Consider the following 26909-nt stretch of genomic DNA (forward strand, 5'->3'; position numbering starts at 1 on the left):
GATGCACTATATTCTAGTGATGCACTATATTCTAGTGATGCACTATATTCTAGTGATGCACTATATTCTAGTGATGCACTATATTCTAGTAGTGATGCACTATATTCTAGTGATGCACTATATTCTAGTGATGCACTATATTCTAGTGATGCACTATATTCTAGTGATGCACTATATTCTAGTGATGCACTATATTCTAGTGATGCACTATATTCTAGTGATGCAATGTATTCTAGTAGTGATGCACTATATTCTAGTGATGCACTATATTCTAGTGATGCACTATATTCTAGTGATGCACTATATTCTAGTAGTGATGCACTATATTCTAGTGATGCACTATATTCTAGTAGTGATGCACTATATTCTAGTGATGCACTATATTCTAGTGATTAACTATATTCTAGTGATGCACTATATTCTAGGGATGCACTGTATTCTAGTAGTGATGCACTATATTTTAGGGATGCACTATATTCTAGTAGTGATGCACTATATTCTAGTGATGCACTATATTCTAGTGATTAACTATATTCTAGTGATGCACTATATTCTAGGGATGCACTGTATTCTAGTAGTGATGCACTATATTTTAGGGATGCACTATATTCTAGTAGTGATGCACTATATTCTAGTGATGCACTATATTCTAGTGATGCACTATATTCTAGTGATGCACTATATTCTAGTGATGCAATGTATTCTAGTAGTGATGCACTATATTCTAGTGATGCAATGTATTCTAGTGATGCACTATATTCTAGTGATTAACTATATTCTAGTGATGCAATGTATTCTAGTGATACACTATATTCTAGTGATGCACTATATTCTAGTGATGCACTATATTCTAGTGATTAACTATATTCTAGTGATGCACTATATTCTAGTGATGCACTATATTCTAGGGATGCACTGTATTCTAGTAGTGATGCACTATATTTTAGGGATGCACTATATTCTAGTAGTGATGCACTATATTCTAGTGATGCACTATATTCTAGTGATTAACTATATTCTAGTGATGCACTATATTCTAGTAGTGATGCACTATATTCTAGTGATGCACTATATTCTAGTGATGCAATGTATTCTAGTGATGCACTATATTCTAGTGATGCACTATATTCTAGTGATGCACTATATTCTAGTGATGCACTATATTCTAGTGATGCACTATATTCTAGTGATGCACTATATTCTAGTGATGCAATGTATTCTAGTGATGCACTATATTCTAGTGATGCACTATATTCTAGTAGTGATGCACTATATTCTAGTGATGTTCTATATTCTAGTGATGCACTATATTCTAGTGATGCACTATATTCTAGTGATGCAATGTATTCTAGTGATGCACTATATTCTAGTAGTGATGCACTATATTCTAGTGATGCACTATATTCTAGTGATGCAATGTATTCTAGTAGTGATGCACTATATTCTAGTGATGCACTATATTCTAGTAGTGATGCACTATATTCTAGTGATGCACTATATTCTAGTGATTAACTACATTCTAGTGATGCACTATATTCTAGTGATGCACTATATTCTAGTGATGCACTATATTCTAGTGATGCACTATATTCTAGTGATGCACTATATTCTAGTGATGCACTATATTCTAGTAGTGATGCACTATATTCTAGTGATGCACTATATTCTAGTGATGCACTATATTCTAGTGATGCACTATATTCTAGTGATGCACTATATTCTAGTAGTGATGCACTATATTCTAGTGATGCACTATATTCTAGTGATTAACTATATTCTAGTGATGCACTATATTCTAGTGATGCACTATATTCTAGTGATGCACTATATTCTAGTGATGCACTATATTCTAGTGATGCACTATATTCTAGTGATGCAATGTATTCTAGTGATGCACTATATTCTAGTAGTGATGCACTATATTCTAGTGATGTTCTATATTCTAGTGATGCACTATATTCTAGTGATGCACTATATTCTAGTGATGCAATGTATTCTAGTAGTGATGCACTATATTCTAGTGATGCACTATATTCTAGTGATGCACTATATTCTAGTGATTAACTATATTCTAATGATGCACTATATTCTAGTAGTGATGCACTATATTCTAGTAGTGATGCACTATATTCTAGTGATGTTCTATATTCTAGTGATGCACTATATTCTAGTGATGCACTATATTCTAGTAGTGATGCACTATATTCTAGTGATGCACTATATTCTAGTGATGCAATGTATTCTAGTGATGCACTATATTCTAGTAGTGATGCACTATATTCTAGTAGTGATGCACTATATTCTAGTGATGCACTATATTCTAGTGATGCACTATATTCTAGTGATGCACTATATTCTAGTGATTAACTATATTCTAGTGATGCACTATATTCTAGTAGTGATGCACTACTAGATTCTAGTGATGTTCTATATTCTAGTGATGCACTATATTCTAGTGATGCAATGTATTCTAGTGATGCACTATATTCTAGTAGTGATGCACTATATTCTAGTGATGTTCTATATTCTAGTGATGCACTATATTCTAGTGATGCACTATATTCTAGTGATGCAATGTATTCTAGTGATGCACTATATTCTAGTGATGCACTATATTCTAGTGATGCACTATATTCTAGTGATGCACTATATTCTAGTGATGCACTATATTCTAGTGATGCACTATATTCTAGTGATGCAATGTATTCTAGTGATGCACTATATTCTAGTGATGCACTATATTCTAGTGATGCACTATATTCTAGTGATGCACTATATTCTAGTGATGCAATGTATTCTAGTGATGCACTATATTCTAGTAGTGATGCACTATATTCTAGTGATGTTCTGTATTCTAGTGATGCACTGTATTCTAGTGATGCACTATATTCTAGTGATGCACTATATTCTAGTGATGCACTATATTCTAGTGATGCACTATATTCTAGTGATGCACTATATTCTAGTGATGCAATGTATTCTAGTGATGCACTATATTCTAGTGATGCACTATATTCTAGTAGTGATGCACTATATTCTAGTGATGCACTATATTCTAGTGATGCAATGTATTCTAGTGATGCACTATATTCTAGTGATGCACTATATTCTAGTAGTGATGCACTATATTCTAGTGATGCACTATATTCTAGTGATGCACTATATTCTAGTGATGCACTATATTCTAGTGATGCAATGTATTCTAGTGATTAACTATATTCTAGTGATGCAATGTATTCTAGTACCAAATGCAGAAAACCCAGGCTACTAACTTAGATTTCCTGATTCTCTGGTTCTGTGGAGAGGTCTGATACTGCAGGTTCACAGCTGTTGAGGCTGCAGCAGCAGGACCTTGGCAGGCCGGCAGCAGTGTGGGTGAGTGGGTGTTTGGCTGGTGGATGCTCTGGTGGCCTCTAGCCTCTTTCTTCCCTGTGCTCTCACCTCCACCATATGAAAACAGCTGGTCCTCTGTGGTGGGCACTGTAGCTCCCTTACATCCTGTAGTTAGGAGGGAGACTCGAGTAGGGAGAGAGAGCAGGGAACCAGAAAGCTATGGAGAGGGAAGCTAGCTATGGTGGTGCTATATTGGACAGATGTCATTTAAATATTGTTTTATTTTATTGAGGCAATTGACAGTTTAATTAACACTGATATAAGTGAGTGTAATAATGCAAAACATGAACCTATTTCCCATGGGTCAGTAATGAGGATTGCCCTCTTGTGATTGTAAGAGGTCACTACATACAGGAATACAGGAAGTAGAGAAAGTCTTAGTTCCAATGACTGCCCTTATGCGGAGATGGACGGAATGAGGAGAGGGAGAGAGCTTGGTGAACAAGGAGAGGAGTACGTGGGTGGAGGAGTGACAGAGTAGAGAAGGAGAAGAGGTGTGGTGTAGATTGTAGAACGATAGAATGGCGGGTGAAGATTGTAGAATGAGAGAATAAGGAGAGAAAGGGGGGGTGAAGATTGTAGAATGAGAGAATAAGGAGAGAAAGGGGGGGTGAAGATTGTAGAATGAGAGAATAAGGAGAGAAAGGGGGGTGAAGATTGTAGAATGAGAGAATAAGGGGAGAAAGGGGGGGGGGTGAAGATTGTAGAACTATAGAATGGGGGGGTGAAGTTTGTAGAATGAGAGAATAAGGGGAGAAGGGGGGGGGGTGAAGATTGTAGAATGAGAGAATAAGGAGAGAAAGGGGGGTGAAGATTGTAGAATAAGGGGAGAAAGGGGGGTGAAGATTGTAGAATGAGAGAATAAGGGGAGAAAGGGGGGGGGGGGTGAAGATTGTAAAACGATAGAATGGGGGGGTGAAGGTTATCCAGCCAAAGGGGCGGGACTGTTACTATAAACACTGGCATAACTGTGCTACGTTCTGCTCCAGTGAAAACCGTTCAAAAGAATGCAGCTTGGTTAAACAGCTCAACTCCCCTGCCTGTCTGCTATGCTTCTGTCTTCTTAGGGGTTTTCCAGCAGCTCAACTCCCCTGCCTGCCTGCTATGCTTCTGTCTTCTTTTCCAGCAGGACATGTGGCTTTAACTGCAGTCCCTGACATCCCTTTGTGCCTCTAAATGTGACCCACCACCTCGATTCAGTCTTATGTAGCAACATTTTTATTTTTTAAAATTTTTTTTTTACATTGGATAAAAGTAGAGACTCTGAGCTAGAAAATTGTATATTAAAAAAATTGCAGTTGAAGTACAGTGGGAAAATAATTCTGCTTTGAAAGTTAACTTTGCAACCCCACTAACCCCACCAAAAATGGCCCTTAAATGTTTTGGTACACCTACTGGAGAGCTCTTCTTTGTCTATACCTATGCATCATTGTTCACACCATCTTAAGACTGAGCCCCACCCATCTCTTGTGCTAAACAGAGTGAGTAAGGTAGTGTAGTAAACAACCAAAAATAGTAACCTACAATAAGGTCAAACTCCAGGTAAAAATACACTTTTTCTAGTCCTTGGCCAATATCCTAATCTGACTTTGAAAGTGTCCAGGTAAAACATATTTTATTCATATTTTATCATTAGATGCTCACCCAGACACTTTCTAAATTGATGGGTCATGTGAAAGAAATGCTATAGCTAGCCACATGAAATGCTGTAGTATGAATCTGCAGGTAGCTAAAGCTAACTAAGTTCAATGCTAGCTAGCTAACATTTGGCCACAACTAGCAATGCAAATGGATTTCTGAGATACAAATAATATTACTACACAGATCAAACACGTAACGTTCGCTAGCGAGCCAGCAAGCTAACGTTCGCTAGCTAACAGTACGCTTTAACTTGCAATGGATGTGACTTTGACAAAATTTGAAACGTATAATATCTGAAAATGTAGATAGACTCTTACCCATATACATGGATGAACGCTTCATGACAGCATGTCTTTTTTGTACATTTTTTATTTTACCAGGTAAGTTGACTGAGAACACATTCTCATTTACAGCAACAACCTGGGGAATAGTTACAGGGGAGAGGAATGAGTCAATTAGAAGCTGGGGATGATTAGGTGGACATGGTGGTATGAGGGCCAGATTGGGAATTTAGATAGGACGATAAGTGCCATGGGATCTATAGCGACAACAGACACCTGTTTAATGTCCCATCAGAAAGGGGCATTGGAATAATTTTTTAGACCAGAGGAAAGAGTGTCTTCTCCTGGCCCTCCCATCCAGGACCAACCCTGCTTAGCTCCAGAGGCAAGCCAGCAGTGGTATACAGGGTGCTGCTGGCGGTTTGTAGCTAGCTACAGCTTGATTGACCCGTTGTTGTGTCAAGGACTCACACTGACCTCATGCAGAAAGTAGTCCATCACAACTTTATCCCAATGATCTTTGTCGATAACGCCTGCTAAATTCTGTTGCAAAAGGAGCAACACTTTTGTAGATCTCCAAGGCTAATGTTATATCTTTCAAAAATGTGTATAAAAATAATATTTAAAAAAAGATATGTTAAAGTGCCTCTCCTGTGAAGTAGTGCCGTGCGACATACGCCTAGTTTCATGAAACGTGTCATGAATGAGTCGTTTTTTTTTCAAAAGTCAGGGAAGTTATAATGGGTTGCCTTGGTGTTGGCTGTTTATGTTCCCATGGGACAGGAAAATTAGTAGTGGGTGACAAACAGCCAGATGACCATCTCTGACCTAGACTTGATGGAGGAATGGACTTCCTAGGTGAACTGGGTTGCCACTAGATCAGCTTCAAAGAGCACTGTGCCATCGTCAGTCCCCATGGTGATACTGGGAACAGGGAAGTGGTCACAGGGACAGTCCCATCCCCCCACTCTGTCTGCTCCTCTCAGTGTCCCACCTCTCTGGGCCTCCATAAGAGGAGAGGAGGGGGAGGTTTTGAGCAATCTTCTGGGAGTGAAGGGAGGGGAATGGTTTCTATGGAGCCACCCACTATCCATGCAAGCAGTCATATTGCACTCAGTCACTACTGCAAATGTCTCTGTTGTTTGTCTGTGGCATTCCTCTTGATCCATAAAGTCCTAGAGGGATTTTATTTTTAACTAGGTAAGTCAGTTAAGAACAAATTCTTATTTTACAATGACAGTGATACAGCTCAGGATCAAACCAGGGTCTGTAGTGACGCCTCTTAACACTGAGATGCAGTGCCTTAGACCGCTGCGCCACTCGGGAGCCCCTAAGAGGTGATGAGATCCAGTCCTGAATGTGCTCTTGTGATCGCTGATCCTTGATTAAACTTGCAGATAGACTTTGCTGAGGGGATTTTCTGTGAAATGTCATCAGAATGAGTCTTTAAAACCGAGGGACAATATAATCCATAGTCTAAGTACACATTTATCATTGAGTGATTGAGTGATTGAGCTAGTGAATGCCAGCCAGCCCACCATACAGTCAATAGGTAATTCACTACTGCACCAGGTATTTCTCTAACTTACCATGTATGTTTCTGTCTTTCACAGCAAAGAGCCTCAGGCAAGGTGTTGTTTGACCTGGTGTGTACCCACCTGAACCTCGTTGAGGGAGACTACTTCGGCCTAGAGTACCAAGACCACAAGATGATGGTGGGTGAAGAAATAGACACAGTCCTTAAGGGTTGTTTCTGGACTGGGTGTTAGCTTGTATCTTCTTCATGTGTTAGTGTAGAAGCCTTGAATTCATCTTTCTATGCTGACTAAATGGGGCGTTTGTTTTCCTTATGTTCACAGGTTTGGTTAGACCTCCTAAAGCCTATTGTCAAGCAACTGAGACGTAAGTACGCTGACTTCATTATATACTTTTACATGGCTGGCAATGGACAGTTCATGCTTCATTTCCTTCAACTAACACTGGTGGTACGGTTGCTAACAGAAGAAAATGAATCAAACCTTACAAAGAAACAAAGAAACATGAAATGTCTTTGAAAGTAGACAGTTAGGGGACTTAGTTGTAGAGGAAGTCTCAACACCCTGTCTCGTCCAAGCAAACTTAAAGTGATGCTCCAGGACTTTTTAAAATCATTTCAGCTAGTAGTTTTGAAAGTGGTACCCGTTATTTGTGTACCACTTGTCATCCAATTGTGTACTACTATCAAGAACTGTCTGTGTAGGGTTCTTCAAAGAACTCCCTGCATATGACTCTACCTAGAACCCTATGACTGGTTCTGCCTAGAACCCTCTATGATGGTTTCTACCCAGAACCATTTTATCTTTGGCGGGTTCTTCTTCGAACCCCCTATGAAGGGTTCTACCAAAAACCATTTTATCTTATTAACCATTTAACATGTCATTTTTTTATGAGAATACATTACAAGGCCTTTCATTGAGGGCATAGTTATTCCTTAACACAGTGGTGTTAGGAATCTCCTGGTTTACAGGCCACGTCAGGCCTTCAAGTCACGTTATGCGGACTTGCAACGTGGTATAATTCCTATTGGAATCCAACCAGAATTAGGATAGCCAACAAGTAGAATTGTTAATCACCCACAACCTGCATTTAGATTGACTGCCAGGGTAGGGAGCGTTGAATACTGAGACTACCTCAATCATCTAAACTGGAACAACCATCTCAGTTAACGAATGGAATAAATCTAGATACTAATAGATTGGATTAGTTTTGAATACTGTGTGTTGTTTATCTTTATGTAGCATAACATTTATCAACCAATCAATGTACATGCAAAAACACAGATATTACAGTAAAACAAACCATTCTTAAAAGCTTCCTGAAATAAAGCATGTTGGGAAATATGAAAACTTGCCTTCGGAAAAATCCTTCTTGCCTTGCAAAGAATCATCAAGGAACCCTTTCTTCCAAAAAAAGGTTCTTAGGATGTTCAAGGTTCTAGGTAGAACCCTTTACCTTACAAAGAACCCTTGTCTTCTAAAAAGGGTTCTTCTGATCAAAACAGTTCTTGGTAGAACTCGATCCCTCCGCATAGAATCCTTTTGGAAGCATTTTTTCTAAGAGTGTACCATTCCCCGTTCAAAGGCATCCTCTGAATGGCACACACACACAATCCATGTCTCAAGTGTCTCAAGGCTTAAAAATCCTTCTTTAATCTACACTCATTGAAGTGGATTTAACAAGTAACATCATAAGGGATCATATCTTTCATGTCGTGGAAAGAGCAGGTGTCCTTAATGTTTTGTACACTCAGTGTATATTTTTTTTTTGCAATTTGTATGATGTGTTACGAATCTGTCGTGCTTAAGAACCCAAACTACATCTTTATTCACACACAGAGACCATCTATCTTCCAGACTGAGGCTCGGCTGTTAAAACTTGTACATCTCGAGTCATAAAGCTTTCATCAAGTCTTATGGAAGACTGGCTTGCTCATCTACAAACAAGGGTTTGTGGTGCATAAGAACAAGTACACTGCTTGTTATGATCTCATTGGTCAGTGAGACAAAAGCAAAGGAATCATAGAGAGCCGGTTCTAATTCCTAATTCTATGATAGGAATCTCCAGATAATGTGTTTAGAATGTGTTCTCTAATCCTATGATAGGAATCTCCAAATCTCCAGATATGTGTTTAGAATGTGTTCTCTAATTCGATCATAGGAATCTCCAATGTTTAGAATGTGTTCTCTAATTCTATGACAGGAATCTCCTGACAATGTGTTTAGAATGTGTTCTCTAATTCGATCATAGGAATCTCCAATGTTTAGAATGTGTTCTCTAATCCTATGATAGGAATCTCCAGATAATGTGTTTAGAATGTGTTCTCTAATTCTATGATAGGAATCTCCTGACAATGTGTTTAGAATGTGTTCTCTAATCCTATGATAGGAATCTCCAGATAATGTGTTTAGAATGTGTTCTCTAATCCTATGATAGGAATCTCCTGACAATGTGTTTAGAATGTGTTCTCTAATCCTATGATAGGAATCTCCTGATAATGTGTTTAGAATGTGTTCTCTAATCCTATGATAGGAATCTCCAGATAATGTGTTTAGAATGTGTTCTCTAATCCTATGATAGGAATCTCCTGACAATGTGTTTAGAATGTGTTCTCTAATCCTATGATAGGAATCTCCTGATAATGTGTTTAGAATGTGTTCTCTGTATCTTCTTGGCTGTGACTCCTCCTCTATAACTATGCCATTATCTCACACCCACAGGGCCCAAGCACGTAGTCCTGAGATTTGTGGTGAAGTTCTTCCCCCCAGACCACGCCCAGCTACTGGAGGAATTGACCAGGTAAGACTAAACAGATAGAAGCCACTTCATCATCACTTCATCACTTCATCAGCCGGTGCTTAAAGCTCAGCTATAGGGTTTCCTCATCAGCAGGTGCTTAAAGCTCAGCTATAGGGTTTCCTAATCAGCAGGTGCTTAAAGCTCAGCTATAGGGTTTCCTCATCAGCAGGTGCTTAAAGCTCAGCTATAGGGTTTCCTAATCAGCAGGTGCTTAAAGCTCAGCTATAGGGTTTCCTCATCAGCCGGTGCTTAAAGCTCAGCTATAGGGTTTCCTCATCAGCAGGTGCTTAAAGCTCAGCTATAGGGTTTCCTAATCAGCAGGTGCTTAAAGCTCAGCTATAGGGTTTCCTCATCAGCAGGTGCTTAAAGCTCAACTATAGGGTTTCCTCATCAGCAGGTGCTTAAAGCTCAGCTATAGGGTTTCCTCATCAGCAGGTGCTTAAAGGTCCAATGAGGCTGTTTTTATCTCAATATCAAATCATTTTCTGGGTAACAATGAAGTACCTTACTGTGGTTGTTTTTCATTAAAATTGTAATATATAAAAAAGAAAACAATAATAACTTCTTAGCTAAATGCAATTTCTCGAGCAATAATTTAGCTAGGACTGTCTGGAAGTGGTATGAGTGGGGAAGGGAAAACTGAAAACTAGTGTTATTGGCAGAGAGGTTTGGAACTCTCTTTCTTATTGGTTTATTAACTAATTGACCACCTGGTGATGTCACCAGACAGGCCAAAACTCCATCTCACCAAAACAGGCTGACATTTCAGTCTGTCTTTATAAACAGCTCTTACACTAAAAGGGCATTATCATCATTTTCACAATTTCACAATATTATTCCAACCTCATAGTGTGGAAATATCCAGGTAACTGCCAAAATAAACGCCAACATAAAGTGTCTTAATAGGGCGTTGGGCCACCACGAGCCGCCAGATCAGCTTTAATGCGGCTTGGCATAGATTCTACAGTGTCACCATTCTTCCACAAGAAATTCCATAATTCACTGTTTTGTTGATGGTGTTGGAAAACGCTGTTTCAGGCGCCTCTCCAGAATCTCCCATAAGTGTTCAATTAGGTTGAGATCTGGTGACTGAGGCACACACACACACAGGCAGACAGGCAGACAGACAGACAGACAGACAGACAGACAGGCAGACAGGCAGACAGACAGGCAGGCAGGCAGGCAGACAGGCAGGCAGGCAGGCAGGCAGGTAGGCAGACAGGCAGGCAGGCACTCTTTAAACCCCTGTGCTCCTTTGAGACCCCTCTGTCAGAAGTCACTGATCTCTTCTTCTAGTCATGGTAGCCAAAATAATGGGCAACTGGGCATTTTATACATGACCCTAAGCATGATGGGATAGTAATTGCTTCATTTACTCAGGAACCACATCTTTGTTGGAAGCACCTGCTTTCAATACACTTTTTATCCCTCATTTACTCAAGTGTTTCCTTTATTTTGGCAGTTACCTGTATATAAAACACAGAAAAATCTAAAATGTTATTGTCCTGAGCCTTTAATAATGTCTTTGTATTCAGCTGACAAGCTGTCAACACGGTCTGGTGTATAAACTGGTACAGTATACTGACTGCTCAGCACACAGCAGTTTCCATTAGAGTCAGTTCTGTGTGTTGAAATGACTGCGATGTCACAGAATGTGAATGCTAATGTAGAAGTGACCAATGTGTTCCAGCCTCCCACAGATTTGATATTTCTGCCTCGGCCATTTAATTCATGTCATCCATGTTTTACGCCTGCCATGTTTTTAACGTAGCACCTTCGTGTGATCCTGGTTGTTACCATTGGACTAATGTTTTTATGATGTATATTTACTCGTGGTATGATAACGCCTCGACCCTAAAGAAGGGTGTAACAGTTGATATTGGATGGGGGTAAAGACACTCGTCCTGTTATGATGATGTTGCTCTGTAATCCAATTGTCTTTGTTTTCATGCTGCAATATGTACCTGTATGGATGACCTGACCTACGAGTGGTTCCTCTGTTGTTCCTCCCTCCTGTGTTGTCGCCTGACAGGTTTGGATGTTAACCACAGACGGTCATCCCGTCCACTCTCTTCTAGCCTTTCTCTTTGTCCCGTCTTGTCCAGGTACCTCTTCGCCCTGCAGATCAAGCATGACCTTGCCTGTGGACGTCTGACCTGCAACGACAGTAGCGCGGCCCTGCTGGTCTCCCATATTATCCAGTGTACGTCTCACTGTTACTTTCCCTGTGGCTTCACACAGCCTATAGGATCACAGAGCCAATAGACCATATACATTTGTAGGAAAACAGAACCTCCTTCAAACTGTGTCAAACAGGATGTGGTGCAGCATCCCAAATGGAGAATCAGTGCATTGCCATGGATAGCTTTTTCTTTTGTCTTTCTCTGAATTAATGAAATGTGGGAAGACACTGAGAGAGAGCTTTTTTGAAAAAGCCATCTGCTCCTCAGACTGGACTCTAATGCTAGAGGGAGCTGTCAGAGTGTAACCGAAGAGAGGGAAGAGGCATGGATGAGGATGAATCTATTCTAATCTATTCTGTTTAGGGATATATGCAAATAATCTGCATTATTTTTAATCAACCAGCAGTGGTGTAGATCCTTTACACACTGCACACAATGTAATGCAATGTCCTAACTTTAACCCTTTGTTCTCCAGCTGAGATTGGGGACTTTGAGGAGAGTCAGAGTCGGCAGCACCTCCTCAACAACAGCTACATTCCTGACCAGATGGCTCTGATGGACAAGATCATGGAGTTTCACTCCAATAATGGGTGAGTAGCTCCTCTATAACTGATGTGACAGCTCTGGAAGCAGGCCTCTGAACAGGACAAGGTAGATAAAGACCTCATACGTACACATCCCAAGGGAATGTTTTCTACCCAGGTAGCGAAGTCAGGAAACTCCCCACTGACCTAACAGTGTTCTTTGTTTCAGTGTGTTAACTGACATGGTTTTCTGTATCATGTTAAGACTCGGCAAAGCCCCCTGGGCTGGTTGAGTGGTTAGGGCCTGGAGGTGAACGTGTCCATGTCTGCTTTATCAGAAAAACTACCTGGGTCCCCAGAAAGGTCTGCGATCTACATGGACCACAGCCTAATGAGCAACGCACCAGATTTCAGCAGAGAAATGGCTCTTCTTTGTTAAACCCTTGTCACTGAACAGGTTGGCACAAGGGAAATGGCAGCTCGGACTCATTCTTCTCCTTCTCCCAGGATTTCTTTCTATTATCCGTTTCCTAATTAGCTAGTTCCGCCCTCCTTGGAGAACATATCCCACAATCCCCTTAGTGCCTTGCTCATTGATGCAGCAGGTCAGGATCACATGGCCAACCCTTTCCTCACCCCCAGTCCTCCACGGTACACTGGTGTCACCCCCATTCCTCCACGGTACACTGGTGTCACCCCCAGTCCTCCACGGTACACTGGTGTCACCCCCATTCCTCCACGGTACACTGGTGTCACCCCCAGTCCTCCACGGTACACTGGTGTCACCCCCAGTCCTCCACGGTACACTGGTGTCACCCCCAGTCCTCCACGCTACACTGGTGTCACCCCCAGTCCTCCACGCTACACTGGTGTCACCCCCAGTCCTCCACACTACACTGGTGTCACCCCCAGTCCTCCACACTACACTGGTGTCACCCCCATTCCTCCACGCTACACTGGTGTCACCCCCAGTCCTCCACACTACACTGGTGTCACCCCCAGTCCTCCACACTACACTGGTGTCACCCCCAGTCCTCCACGGTACACTGGTGTCACCCCCAGTCCTCCACGGTACACTGGTGTCACAGCAGAGATGGGTGCTCACCAGGCAGCTGACAAGATGAAAGGAGCTCCGTTAGATTTGACTGCCCTCCCTGACTTGTTCTTTTTCTGTATTTTTAGCTGATAACAGTAACCACAATTTTCCTGGCAGGGAGCCATGCTCAGAGTTGCATCTAGAATGAACTACAGCCCACAGGAAACAGGACAACTTTTTCACAGATAAGAATTAGGGAAGGGAGTTACTATGCAGCTTGGTTTCTACCCAGACCTCGGTAGTGTCAGCTGACTGCGGGAAAATATTGACTTGTGGCCTGGTCTCTCACCTCAATTGTAGTATTTTAGTGGAAGATATTATTCAAATTTAAAGTAACATTTTTCGTTAAGAGCAGTCATGTTCAGAAGTCCAAAATGGAAGTCAAATGTAACTGTTTGTGGACCCCTGGAATTCTGACGCAACCCACCTTAACTCCACCTTGCCGTGATTCTGAAACTTATGAGAGACTTGTATCAGACCGTGTCCCAAAACCCTATTCCCTATTTAGTGCCAAGGGGCCTGGTCTAAAACAGTACACTAAATAGAGAATAGGGAGCCATTTGGAACGGTATCCTTGACCCAGACTGCTCTCTGTGTGCATGTAGGGGTCAGACGCCAGCAGAGTCGGACTACCAGCTGCTGGAGGTGGTACGCAGACTGGAGCTGTACGGGGTTAGACTACACCCTGCCAAGGACCGCGAGGGCAGCAAGCAGAGCCTGGCCGTGGCGCACACTGGTGTCCTGGTCTTTCAGGTACTACTTTACGGGTCTGGGCGGAGCAAGAGCATTTCTACACCGCCGTTTTTCATTAGAAACCCACAGGATGTTTGATTATATGTTTGATGTAGGTGAATAGCAAATTGGTAGTAAATGATTAACCAGCTTAGGTGTATGCCACAATGTAAGATGCTTACAGCTGTCCCATTTTTCAGCCGTTCCACTTTGAAGTGACATTTTGATGACAGGCTTTTGACGTGTAGGACATTTTCTCTGTTCACAGATCTATTGGGTTTAAGAGCTAGCCAGTTCTATTAGAGGAATGTGGAGCTGATGTTTGATGACATGATTAGATGAACTCGCAGCTTTGTATTGCGTGTCACACTCCATGTTAAACCTCTGTGTTTTTCATCCGCTGCAGGGACACACCAAGATCAATGCCTTCAACTGGTCCAACGTGCGCAAATTAAGCTTCAAGAGAAAGCGTTTTCTCATCAAGCTCAGACCAGACCTGAACGTATGTCATATGGCCATAGCCCTTAGCATGATCCACGATTCATATCCATGTAAATATCACCAATGCCTAAAGCCTTCAACCCTAAGTTTCCATTGATGTGTGTTACATATATATGTGTCCCCTCTGCAGCAGAGCTCATACCAGGACACTCTGGAGTTCCTGATGGGTAGCCGAGACTGCTGTAAAGTCTTCTGGAAGATCTGTGTGGAATACCATGCCTTCTTCCGCCTCTTTGAGGAGCCCAAAGCAAGGCCCAAGCCTGTCCTCTTCACCCGAGGCTCCTCGTTCAGATTCAGGTAGAACAGCTGGCCCCTTGAAGGCACCTGGGGCCACACAATAATAAACCATCTCTGTCTCTCTGGACACAGAGGATAGCAGGTTCGATGAAAAACCAGTCAGTGCCTCAGTTTCAATCTCATTTCCTATCTGTCACCTGGACAGAACTCCTCCAGCTCTACTCTTAAGTGTACTGACCTCAATCATCTCCCTTGCTACTTCTCTCTCTCCACAGCGGTCGGACACAGAAGCAGGTGATTGATTATGTGAAGGACTCTGAGTTTAAGAAGATCCCGTTTGAAAGGTAAAGACTTCATGGTGGTGTTTTCTTTTTAGACCTACAGTAGCAGTCAAAAGTTTGGACACACCTACTCATTCAATAGTTTTTCTTTATTTTTTACTAATTTACTACATTGTAGAATAATAGTGAAGACATCAAAACTATGAAATAACACATGGAATTATTTCGTAACCAACAAAGTGTTAAAACAAATCTAAATATATTTTAGATTCTTCAAAGTAGCCACCCTTTGCCTGATGACAGCTTTGCACACTTTGTATTCTCTCAACCAGTTTCATGAGGTAGTCACCTGGAGTGTATTTTTTGGGTTAGTACATGATTCCATATGTGATATTTCATAGTTTTGATGTCTTCACTATTATTTTACAAACGTAAGAATATAGTTGTTGTTTTTTTATTGAAAAACCCTGCAATAAATAGGTGTCCAAACGTTTGACTGGTACTGTACAAAGAGAGAGACTGTGTGAGGGTTACCAGGTGTATAACATATCCACTTTCTGTCATCCTCTTCAGGAAACACAGTAGGGTCCAGCACAGCAGAAGCCGTCCATCTCCGCTGTCTTCCCCTCACTCCCCTCAAGTGCCAAAAGAAGTCAGTGGCTCCTTCGGTGTTCCCACACACACCGTCCTTTAGAGGCTAACGTGCTGAACGCCACTTTGTGGAACTGTCGCTCTCTATATGATAGCCGACCCAGCATGTCTTCATCTAGAAACACTATGAATATGAAATATACTGCTTAGAATATACAGTTAATAATTGAGTAGACGGAATAACTTATCCATACCACACAATAACTCAATTTCCTTGTTTAACTGTTAAATATAACCTTCAGCCCTCTGTTCTCTGTTCTCCGTTACTCCACAGAGTGTGAGCGGTGCTCCAGGAGACAGAGCGGAGGTGGACTCTCCGCCCCGCCGTCACTGGAAGGAGTCTGTGAACGCTGAGGACCCTTCAGCCCTGCGGATCAGAGGCAGCCCTTCCATCCAGAGGAACGTGGGACACAGCGAGGACAGGCCAGGTCCTGGGGCAGAACCAGGCCCACCGAGGCAGCCCCACCCAGACCATCTGAACACAGGTCCAGCCTCCCAGGGCGCTAAGGGCAGCACCTCCTCCATCCCCTACATTGACTGCAGTGATATAGATAGTGAATATGACATGGCCAAGGGCCGGGTTACCAGGTCTCATCCTACTGACAGCCATGGGGAGGAGGCCGTGAGTCCCCACCGTGGCAGTATAATAAACGAGCGGGAACTGGCTCTGGGTAGGATGAGGTACAGAGAGTCCCCTTCCTCCCCTAAACCCCCCCTCAATATGAGCTGTGAGTTAGATGAGTCGGCCAACCTGTCGTTCTTCGGCAGTGGTCCGCCCCGTGGCCCTCTCCATAGCACTATGATGGAGGAGTTGGGGGCTGGTGGAATTGGGGACCAGCGTAGTAGCAGCCCCCTGACGGTCTGCCTGTTAGGCTCTAAGAGCACCACCTCCAGCCCCGTCACCTTCCACCGAACCGGCTCACTCAGCCACGCTGAGCAAAACGGTCACGGCTCCAGGCCCCCACGCTGGGACGACCAGGGTCACAGGGGGTTTAACAGCCAGAGAGGCCATGGGGGGCCCCAAGACCAAGGTCAGGCCCCATCCCACTACGGCAGCTATTCGCCCATCGTGGCCCGCTCGCCACACTTACAAAAGCTCCACAACATGCGTAACCGTTCCGACACAGACCCCTTCGTCCTGAGCCGGCATCAGGCCACCTCCACGCCCTCCCACGATCCCCGGCCTGTCACCTCCCGTATGGCTGCTCTGGAGCGCCGCGTAAAGGCCAATGGCTTGTCTGCCCCCGGTCAACCCAAGCCCGGCCCCATACAGAAGCTGTACAGCCATGGTGGCGTAGACCACATAGGGGCTGTTCAGATGATTGACGGCTCCACCAGCAGTGGCACAGAGTCCAGTGACTCAGAGACCGAGAACACCACGGGCAGCTCCAGCAGCCACCCGCTGACCTACGGTAACCCCGTGGCCGTGGGGTTCAATTACCCCTCCCCCATGCCCAGGAACAAGTACTCCTTTGGGAGCCTCCAGCTGGATGAGGAGATGGAGGAGGATGGCTGCCTTAACTTTAGTGACGAAGACGGGGCACAGGTGTTCAGCTGTTAGGCTAGCCCAGAGGAAAGAAGTTCAGAGACCTGCTCCACGGTGGCATTGGCTCTGGTGGTTAGCATGGGTGACAGCTATGCCAGTCTGTGTGAAGGGACAGAAGTTACTCAGAAAAGGGTTGCTTCGGGGGACTACTAACTCCTCTGTCTCTGTGCTGCCAACATGGCACTAACTGAGTATACAGTATAGTCTGCTCAGCCATGAGCCAGCCTAACACTCTGTTTCCCATTGGGTTGCTTGCCCTTTAACTGAGAGAGAGAGAGAGAGAGAGAGAGAGAGAGAGAGAGAGAGCGGGATGAAGGCTCTCTGTCCTCTTCTCTTCTACCCTTAGGTGGTTAACCTTTCCTGTCTGTTCTGACTGTATTGGTGTCTATACACACACACACACACACACACACCAGGTGGTTCTCAGTTAGAGACATCATCGTTTTCTAGTGCCACGTCTTTTTAAAGACCACTGTACAGCAGTGTGAATCAATCCAGTGGAAACCCCCTGATGCTCTGTATCTAGCTGAACTTTTGGGATGAAGTCGAGGGAATACTGTTTCTGGAGATGCAGAGATACAGTACCAGTCAGGGGTTTGGACACACCTACTCATTCCAGGGTTTTTCTTAATTTTTTAAAAACTATTTTCTACATTGTAGAATAATAGTGAAGACATCAAACTATGAAATAACACATGGAATCATGTGGTAACTCAAAATGTGTTAAACAAATCAAAATATATTTTATGTTTGAGATTCTTCAAAGCAGCCACCCTTTGCCTTGATTACAGCTTTGCACAGTATTGGCATTATCTCAACCAGCTTCATGAGGTGGTCATCTGGAATGCTTTTCCAACCGTCTTGAAGGAGTTCCCACATATGCTGAACACTTGTTGGCTGCTTTTCATTCACTCTGTGGTCCAATTCATCGGGATGGCGTATCACTGCAGAATGCTGTGGTAGCCATGCTGGTTAAGTGTGCCTTGAATTCTATATAAATCACTGACAGTGTCACCAGCAAATCACCCCCACACCATCACACCTCAACCTCCATGCTTCACAGTGGGAACCACACATGGGAGATCATCCATTCACCTACTCTGCGTCTCACAAAGACACGGCGGTTGGAAGAAAAAAATCTCACCTTTGGACTCATCAGACCAAAGGACAGATTTCCACTGGTCTAATATCCGTTGCTCGTGTTTCTTGGCCCAAGCAAGTCTCTTCTTATTATTGGTGTCCTTTAGTAGTGGTTTCTTTTCAGCAATTCAACCTCTGAACAGTTGATGTTGAGATGTGTCTGTTACTTGAACTCTATTTGGGCTCTGGGTCTTCCTTTCCTGTGGCGGTCCTCATGAGAGCCAGTTTCATCACAGCGCTTGATGGTTTTTTGCGACTGCACTGAAACTTTCATTCTTGAAATGTTTCGCATTGACTGACGTTCATGTCTTAAAGTAATGATGGTCTGTCGTTTCTCTGTTCTTATTTGAGCTGTTCTTGCCATAATATGGACTTGGCATTTTACCAAATAGGGCTATCTTCTGTATACAACCCCTACCTTGTCACAACACAACTGATTGGCTCAAACGCATTAAGAAGAAAATAAATTCCACAAATGAACTTTCAACAAGGCTAATTGAAATGTAATCCAGGTGACTACCTCATGAAGCTGGTTGAGAGAATGCCAAGAGTGTGCAAACCTGTCATCAAGGCAAAGGGTGGCTGCTTTGAAGAATCTCAAATATAAAGTATATTTTGACTTTTTTTGGTTACTACATGATTCCATGTGTTATTTCATAGTTTTGATGTCTTCACTATTATTCTACAATGTAGAACATAGTAAAAATAAAGATAAACCCTTGAATGAGTAGGTGTGTCCAAACTTCTGACTGGTACTGTATGTTGTTCTGCGAGCGGACTGGACTTGCACACTCAACGTGGAATCTACAATGATACATTGTGTTGTTTATTGATTGTTTATTGATTGTTTATTGATTGTTGGAGAGTTCCAATGCTCTGTCAAATGCCGTCATGTGTCTTCATTGTGACTGTATAACCTGTCCATTCTGTCAGTGGACAGTATGTTGTTGTTTGGCTAGCATGTCGATGGGGACGTTGGTCTATGTTTTATACACTACTGTATTTATGTGTTGCTTTTTTAATCGTTATGATCATATTGTAGACTCTTGTGATTGGTTCTTGTTAATCAGATCTACTAATAGAAGAGACAGACAGGCTGTTTCCTGTGATTTTCTATGTTGCCTGGCATTGGATATGTGATTCATTGTTTATATTTAGCGAGTTGCTTAGGAGAACACAAGTGTATTGAGTATACATGTTGCTTGTACTGTACATACGGTCGGTCTCTAATTAGTGTCCATAGTGAGAGGACTACAGTAGTGAGATATGTACATTAGTGAGATATGTACAGTAGTGAGAAGACTACAGTAGTGAGAAGACTACAATAGTGAGAAGACTACAGTAGTGAGAGACGTACAGTAGTGAGAGGACTACAGTAGTGAGAAGACTACAGTAGTGAGAGACGTACAGTAGTGAGAGACGTACAGTAGTGAGAGGACTACAGTAGTGAGAGGACTACAGTAGTGAGAGGACTACAGTAGTGAGAGATGTACAGTAGTGAGAGATGTACAGTAGTGAGAGGACTACAGTAGTGAGAGGACTCCAGTAGTGAGAGATGTACAATAGGTCATGTCTTAGTTTGTTGGGTGCTGAGAAGGCTTTCTGTTCGTCTACAGCACGTCCCAACCTCAACTCCTGATTTGATAGTCAATGTTTACAGTAACATAAAGGTCTTCTGTACAAAGTGATCAATGGATTGACATTTTAACTAACTATTGTTGACTGGTATTTTTAGGCATCACAGAGCCACGCTCATTTTTTCATAGACATGGCTTGTTCTGGGAAACATCAGTTTAATGAAGAAACTTTATCTAAAAGACTGTTGTGGCAACTTGACATACCAGAACACACCCAGACCCAGTCAATACTGTTGGACAGTACTGGTATAATATTGCTCTGATGACCACTGGTGGCATCTCTTCTTGTTCTTGTCTACCTAAACATCTCATTGTCTATTGAACTCCAGGGGTCTACGTATCTCTCTAGTTTGCCCCTTTCTCCCCTTACAGAATTACTCTGCACTTTTGTGTTTGTTTTGTTTTCTTGCTGTCCCTGATTGTCTTTGCTTTGCTTCATTCTCCTCCTTGTCATTTTGTTTTGCTGTATATTATTTTGATTAAGGATTTACTGACCTTACATCACAATGTTTTTAAATGTCCTTGTTCAATTGAAACTCTGTTCTGCCAGCATGCAGCACTTATTAAGTCAAGTCTCACCTTGTCTCTATTTCCCTGCTCTGGATGCATGTGAACCTGTTCCCGTACTGTCCTGATGTCTTACTGTTCTGCCACAGGCTGTGTGAAGAGAAAACACAAGGTTTTAACTGGGTCTCCTTCACTGCAGTGATCCTGTTAACTGTCAACAGAGGTTACAGAGGTCTAGAATATAGGGCTGGAGAATTGAGAAATGACTTTGTTCAGGATGACAGGAGCTAGGGAATAAGCAGGGAACATAAAGGCAGGTTTCAGTATGTGCTGCATGTTGTGGGTCTGAAAGACAGCAGCGTGTCAAAGCTCCAAGTCTCTCAGCTCATCGATGCTTTTAGCTGTATCCATGTGTGTATATATATATATACAGTGCATTCGGAAGGTATTCAGGCCCCATCACTTTTTCCACATTTGTTACGTTACAGCCTTATTCAAAAATGTATGAAATAGTTTTTCCTCCCTCATTAATCTACACACAATACCCCATCATGACAATACAAAAACTTTTTTTTTTTTTTATGTATTCACATAAGTTGTCAGACCCTTTACTTTGTTGAAGAACCATTGGCAGTGATTACAGCATCAAGGTCTTGTCAGGTATTTTATTTATACCTTTATTTATTTAACAAGGCAAGTCAGTTAAGAACAAATTCTTATTTTCAATGACGGCCTAAGAACAGTGGATTAACTGCCTGTTCAGGGGTAGAACAACAGATTTTTTTTACCTTGTCAGCTCGGGGATTCGATCGAGCAACCTTTCGGTTACTGGCCTAAAACTCTAACCACTAGGCTACCTGCTGCCCCGAGTATGACGTTACAAGCTTGGCATATTTGTATTAGGGGATTTCTCCCATTCTTCTCTGCAGAACCTCTCAAGCTCTGTCAGGTTGGATGGGGAGCGTCGTTGCACAGGTATTTTCAGGTCTCTCCAGAGATGTTTGATTGGGTTCAAGTCCGGTCTCTGGCTGGGCCACTCAGAGACTTGTCCCGAAGCCACTCCTGCGTTGTCTTGGCTGTGTGCTTAGGGTCTTTGTCCTGTTGGAAGGTGAACCTTCACCCCAGTCTGAGTTCCTGAGCACTTTGGAGCAGGTTTTTCATCAAGGATCTCTCTGTAATTTGCTCCGTTCATCTTTCCCTCGATCCTGACTAGTCTCCCAGTCCCTACCGCTGAAAAACATCCCCACAGCATGATGTTGCCACCACCTTGGTCTGAGTCCTTTAGGTGCCTTTTGGCAAACTACAAGCGGACTGTCATGTACCTTTTACTGAGGAGTGGCTTCCATCTTGCCACTCTACCATAAAGGCCTGATTAATGGAGTGCTGCAGAGATGGTTGTCCTGGACGTTTTTCTCATCTCCATCTTGGTCTCCTCCCTGAGCAAGACCCTTCTCAGTTTGGCCGGGTGGCCAGCTCTAAGAAGAGTCTTGGTGGTTCCAAGCATATTCCATTTCAGAATGATGGAGGCCACTGTGTTCTTGGGGGCCTTCAATGTTGCAGACATTTTTCGGTACCCTTCCCCAGATCTGTGCCTCAACACAATCCTGTCTTGGGAGCTCTACAGACAATTCCTTCGACCTCATGGCTTGGTTTTTGCTCTGACATGCGCTATCAACTGTGGGAGCTTATATAGACAGGTGTGTGCCTTCCCAAATCATGTCCAATCAATTGAATTTACCACAGGTGGACTCCAGTCCAGTTGTAGAAACATCTCAAGGATGATCAATGGAAACAGGATACACCTGAGCTCAATGTCGAGTCTCATAGCAAAGGTTCTGAATACTTATGTAAATATGGAATTTCTTGTTTTTTTAAAACCTGTTTTCACTTTGTCATCATGGGATATTGTGTGTAGATTAATGAGATGTTTTATTTATTTAATCAATTTTAGAATAAGGCTGTAATGTCACAAAATGTGTAAAAGGTAAAAGGTCTGAATATTTTCTGAATGCACTGTATAGTATCTATTATATATTGTGTCATTTTATGATATTATTTTTATTAATTAACTTGGTCCTAAATTAATATAAACTTCAAATAATAACACAATTATTGAGTGTCACTCAATGTTGCTTTAACTCAGTGTCACTCAGTGTTGTTTTTACTCAGCCTTCCAGGTAGCGTGAGGGGACGGTATGAGGGTACTTAACTGTTGGTTACTGGATCATTGGAGGAAAAGAACACCCTGTCAGACATACCAAGCACTGTCTTATGGCTCTGTGATGTTGGGCTGTTGTACACAACTGATATTTGTGGATTTTGTATTGAATGCTAAATAATTGACTAAACCTAAAAAAATAAAAAAAAACATTATTTAACTAGGCAAGTCAGTTAAGAATAAGTTCTTATTTACAATGACAGCCTGTCGTTCTGCCCCTTGTTCAGGGGCAGAACGACAGATTGTTACCTTGCCAGCTCGGGGATTCGATCTAGTAAGCGTTCGGTTACTGGCCCAATGCTCTAACCACTTGGCAAACTGCCACCCTTACACTGAATATACCAAACATTAGGAACACCGTCCTCGTATTAGGTTGTACCCACCACCCGGTTGCCCTCAGAAGACTCAATTCGTCAGGGCATGGACTCTACAAGGTGTCAAAAGCGTTCCACAGGGATGCTGGATTTATGTTGACTCCAATGTTTCCCGCAGTTGTGTTAAATTGGCTGGATGTCCTTTGGGTGGTGGACAATTCTAGATACACACGAGAAACTGATGAGCGTGAAAAACCCAACAGCTTTGCGGTTATTGCCACAAACCTGCTGCGCCTGGTACCTACTACCATACCCTGTTCTAAGACACTTCAATGTTTGGTCTTGTCCATTCACCCTCTGAATGGAACACATTCTCTATGGATGTCTCTATTGTCTGAAGGCTTATAAATCATCCTTAACCTGTCTCCTCCCCTTCATCTACACTGATTGAAAAGGATTTAATAAGCAACACCAATAAGTGATCATAGCTTTCAACCTAGATTGACCTGGTCAGAGCAGGGATCCTTAATGTTTTGTTCACTCAGTGTATCGTAATACACTGTGAGCTAGTCTTAAACTCATGTGTTTATAGGCCGGGCTTGTGTGAGCTAGTCTTAAACTCATGTGTCTATAGGCCGGGCTTGTGTGAGCTAGTCTTAAACTCATGTGTTTATAGGCCGGGCTTGTGTGAGCTAGTCTTAAACCCATGTGTCTATAGGCCGGGCTTGTGTGAGCTAGTCTTAAACCCATGTGTCTATAGGCCGGGCTTGTGTGAGCTAGTCTTACACTGCTGGTGTCACCATGTGGGCCGGGCTTGGTTCCATTGCATGTCCAAGAGGCTAACCCAGGGCTCAGGCGGTGGTGTTCATGCTTTCTGGCTGTTGCACTATGTACTGTATGTACCCTCACCTCACTCTCTCACTGCTACCTACTTTAACATTTCACCCGTTCAGACAACACCCACAACAGACAAGACCGGAGCAGGCAGACATCACTCACAGCAGACAAGACAGTGGCAGGCAGACATCACTCACAGCAGACAAAACAGTGGGAGGCAGACATCACTCACAGCAGACAAGACAGTGGCCGGTAGACATCACTCACAGCAGACAAGACAGTGGCAGGCAGACATCACTCACAGTGATAATGTAATAATGAAGTAACAACAGTAATAATGTTGTCTTAATGGAGTAATAACAGTAATAATGAAGTAATAACCGTAGTAATAACGCAATAAAGTAATAATGACAGTAGCAATAATGAAGTAATAACAGTAGTAATATTGAAGTAATAACATTAGTAATATTGTAATTAAGTAATAACAGTAGTAATATTGTAATGAAGTAATGACAGTAGTAATATTGTAATGAAGTAATAACAGTAGTAATATTGTAATGAAGTAATGACAGTAATATTGTAATGAAGTAATAACAGTAGTAATATTGTAATGAAGTAATAATGAAGTAATGACAGTAGTAATATTGTAATGAAGTAATAATGAAGTAATAACAGTAGTAATATTGTAATGAAGTAATAACAGTAGTAAAATTGTAATGAAGTAATGACAGTAGTAATATTGTAATGAAGTAATGACAGTAGTAATATTGTAATGAAGTAATAATGAAGTAATGACAGTAGTAATATTGTAATGAAGTAATAACAGTAGTAATATTGTAATGAAGTAATAATGAAGTAATAACAGTAGTAATATTGTAATGAAGTAATAACAGTAGTAATATTGTAATGAAGTAATGACAGTAGTAATATTGTAATGAAGTAATAATGAAGTAATGACAGTAGTAATATTGTAATGAAGTAATAATGAAGTAATGACAGTAGTAATATTGTAATGAAGTAATGACAGTAGTAATAATGAAGTAATAACAGTAGTAATAATGAAGTAATAACAGTAGTAATAATGAAGTAATAACAGTAGTAATTATGAAATAATAACAGTAGTAATATTGTAATGAAGTAATAACAGTAGTAATATTGTTTTAATGAAGTAATAATGAAGTAATAATAGCAGTAAAACTGTATAAAGACATTATTCTGGGTCACATTAGCACTTTGTGCATTGTGACACTTACTGTTAGCCAGGTCCCAGAATATGCTAGTTGTAAATTCAACAACTTTACTTGCTGCTCTTTCACCTTTTCTCTCACTTACTTCCATAACATGTTGGATACTACAGTCTCCATCCATAACAAGTTGGATACTACAGTCTCCATCCATAACAAGTTGGATACTACAGTCTCCATCCATAACAAGTTGGATACTACAGTCTCCATCCATAACACGTTGGATACTACAGTCTCCATCCATAACAAGTTGGATACTACAGTCTCCATCCATAACAAGTTGGATACTACAGTCTCCATCCATAACAAGTTGGATACTACAGTCTCCATCCATAACACGTTGGATACTACAGTCTCCATCCATAACAAGTTGGATACTACAGTCTCCATCCATAACAAGTTGGATACTACAGTCTCCATCCATAACAAGTTGGATACTACAGTCTCCATCCATAACAAGTTGGATACTACAGTCTCCATCCATAACACGTTGGATACTACAGTCTCCATCCATAACAAGTTGGATACTACAGTCTCCATCTATAACAGGTTGGATACTACAGTCTCCATCCATAACAAGTTGGATACTACAGTCTCCATGCATAACAAGTTGGATACTACAGTCTCCATCTATAACATGTTGGACACTACAGTCTCCATCTATAACATGTTGGATACTACAGTCTCCATCTATAACAGGTTGGATACTACAGTCTCCATCCATAACACGTTGGATACTACAGTCTCCATCTATAACAGGTTGGATACTACAGTCTCCATCTATAACAGGTTGGATACTACAGTCTCCATCTATAACAGGTTGGATACTACAGTCTCCATCCATACCAGGTTGGATACTACAGTCTCCATCTATAACAGGTTGGACACTACAGTCTCCATCCATAACAGGTTGGATACTACAGTCTCCATCCATAACAGGTTGGATACTACAGTCTCCATCCATAACAGGTTGGATACTACAGTCTCCATCTATAACAGGTTGGATACTACAGTCTCCATCTATAACAGGTTGGATACTACAGTCTCCATCCATAACAAATTGGACACTACTGTCTCCATCCATAACAAGTTGGACACTATAGTCTCCATCCATAACAAGTTGGACACTATAGTCTCCATCCATAACACGTTGGATACTATAGTCTCCATCCATAACAAGTTGGAAACTACAGTCGCCATCCATAACAAGTTGGACACTACAGTCTCCATCTATAACAGGTTGGATACTACAGTCTCCATCCATAACAAGTTGGACACTACAGTCTCCATCCATAACAAGTTGGACACTACAGTCTCCATCCATAACAAATTGGACACGACAGTCTCCATCCATAACAAATTGGACACTACAGTCTCCATCCATAACAAGTTGGACACTACTGTCTCCATCCATAACACGTTGGATACTACAGTCTCCATCCATAACAAGTTGGATGCCACCCGTCTCGTCTTCAAGTCCTTTTTGACACTCTCTGATACCCATTTTACCATCTTTTCTCTTTCCCAGAGACTTTTTTTACACTTTTTAACATTGTATACAGTTGTGCACTAGTGACAATAAAGTTGACCTTTATGAAGTGGGAGTCTAGA

At 42.0% G+C, this 26909-nt stretch overlaps 1 protein-coding gene across 4 annotated transcripts in view; it reads left to right on the plus strand.

Moving 5' to 3' along the window:
* The window catches only part of LOC110502168 (FERM, ARHGEF and pleckstrin domain-containing protein 1), a 121608-nt gene that overhangs the window by 61216 nt on the left and 33483 nt on the right, over nucleotides 1-26909 (plus strand). For all 4 annotated transcript variants that reach the window (XR_005038840.1, XM_036959364.1, XM_036959363.1 and 1 more), the window contains 11 exons: nucleotides 6929-7030; nucleotides 7175-7217; nucleotides 9572-9650; nucleotides 11756-11853; nucleotides 12309-12423; nucleotides 14059-14206; nucleotides 14592-14687; nucleotides 14817-14983; nucleotides 15199-15267; nucleotides 15778-15856; nucleotides 16130-16340. Coding sequence is in view for 3 of the 4 variants with exons in the window: in XM_036959364.1 (XP_036815259.1) it covers nucleotides 6929-7030; nucleotides 7175-7217; nucleotides 9572-9650; nucleotides 11756-11853; nucleotides 12309-12423; nucleotides 14059-14206; nucleotides 14592-14687; nucleotides 14817-14983; nucleotides 15199-15267; nucleotides 15778-15856; nucleotides 16130-16340 (1207 nt within the window). In the remaining variant the exon portion in view is untranslated. The remainder of the gene's footprint in view (nucleotides 1-6928; nucleotides 7031-7174; nucleotides 7218-9571; nucleotides 9651-11755; nucleotides 11854-12308; nucleotides 12424-14058; nucleotides 14207-14591; nucleotides 14688-14816; nucleotides 14984-15198; nucleotides 15268-15777; nucleotides 15857-16129; nucleotides 16341-26909) is intronic.

The sequence above is a fragment of the Oncorhynchus mykiss genome, chromosome 22, assembly GCF_013265735.2.
Source record: "Oncorhynchus mykiss isolate Arlee chromosome 22, USDA_OmykA_1.1, whole genome shotgun sequence".
Lineage (NCBI taxonomy): Eukaryota > Metazoa > Chordata > Actinopteri > Salmoniformes > Salmonidae > Oncorhynchus > Oncorhynchus mykiss.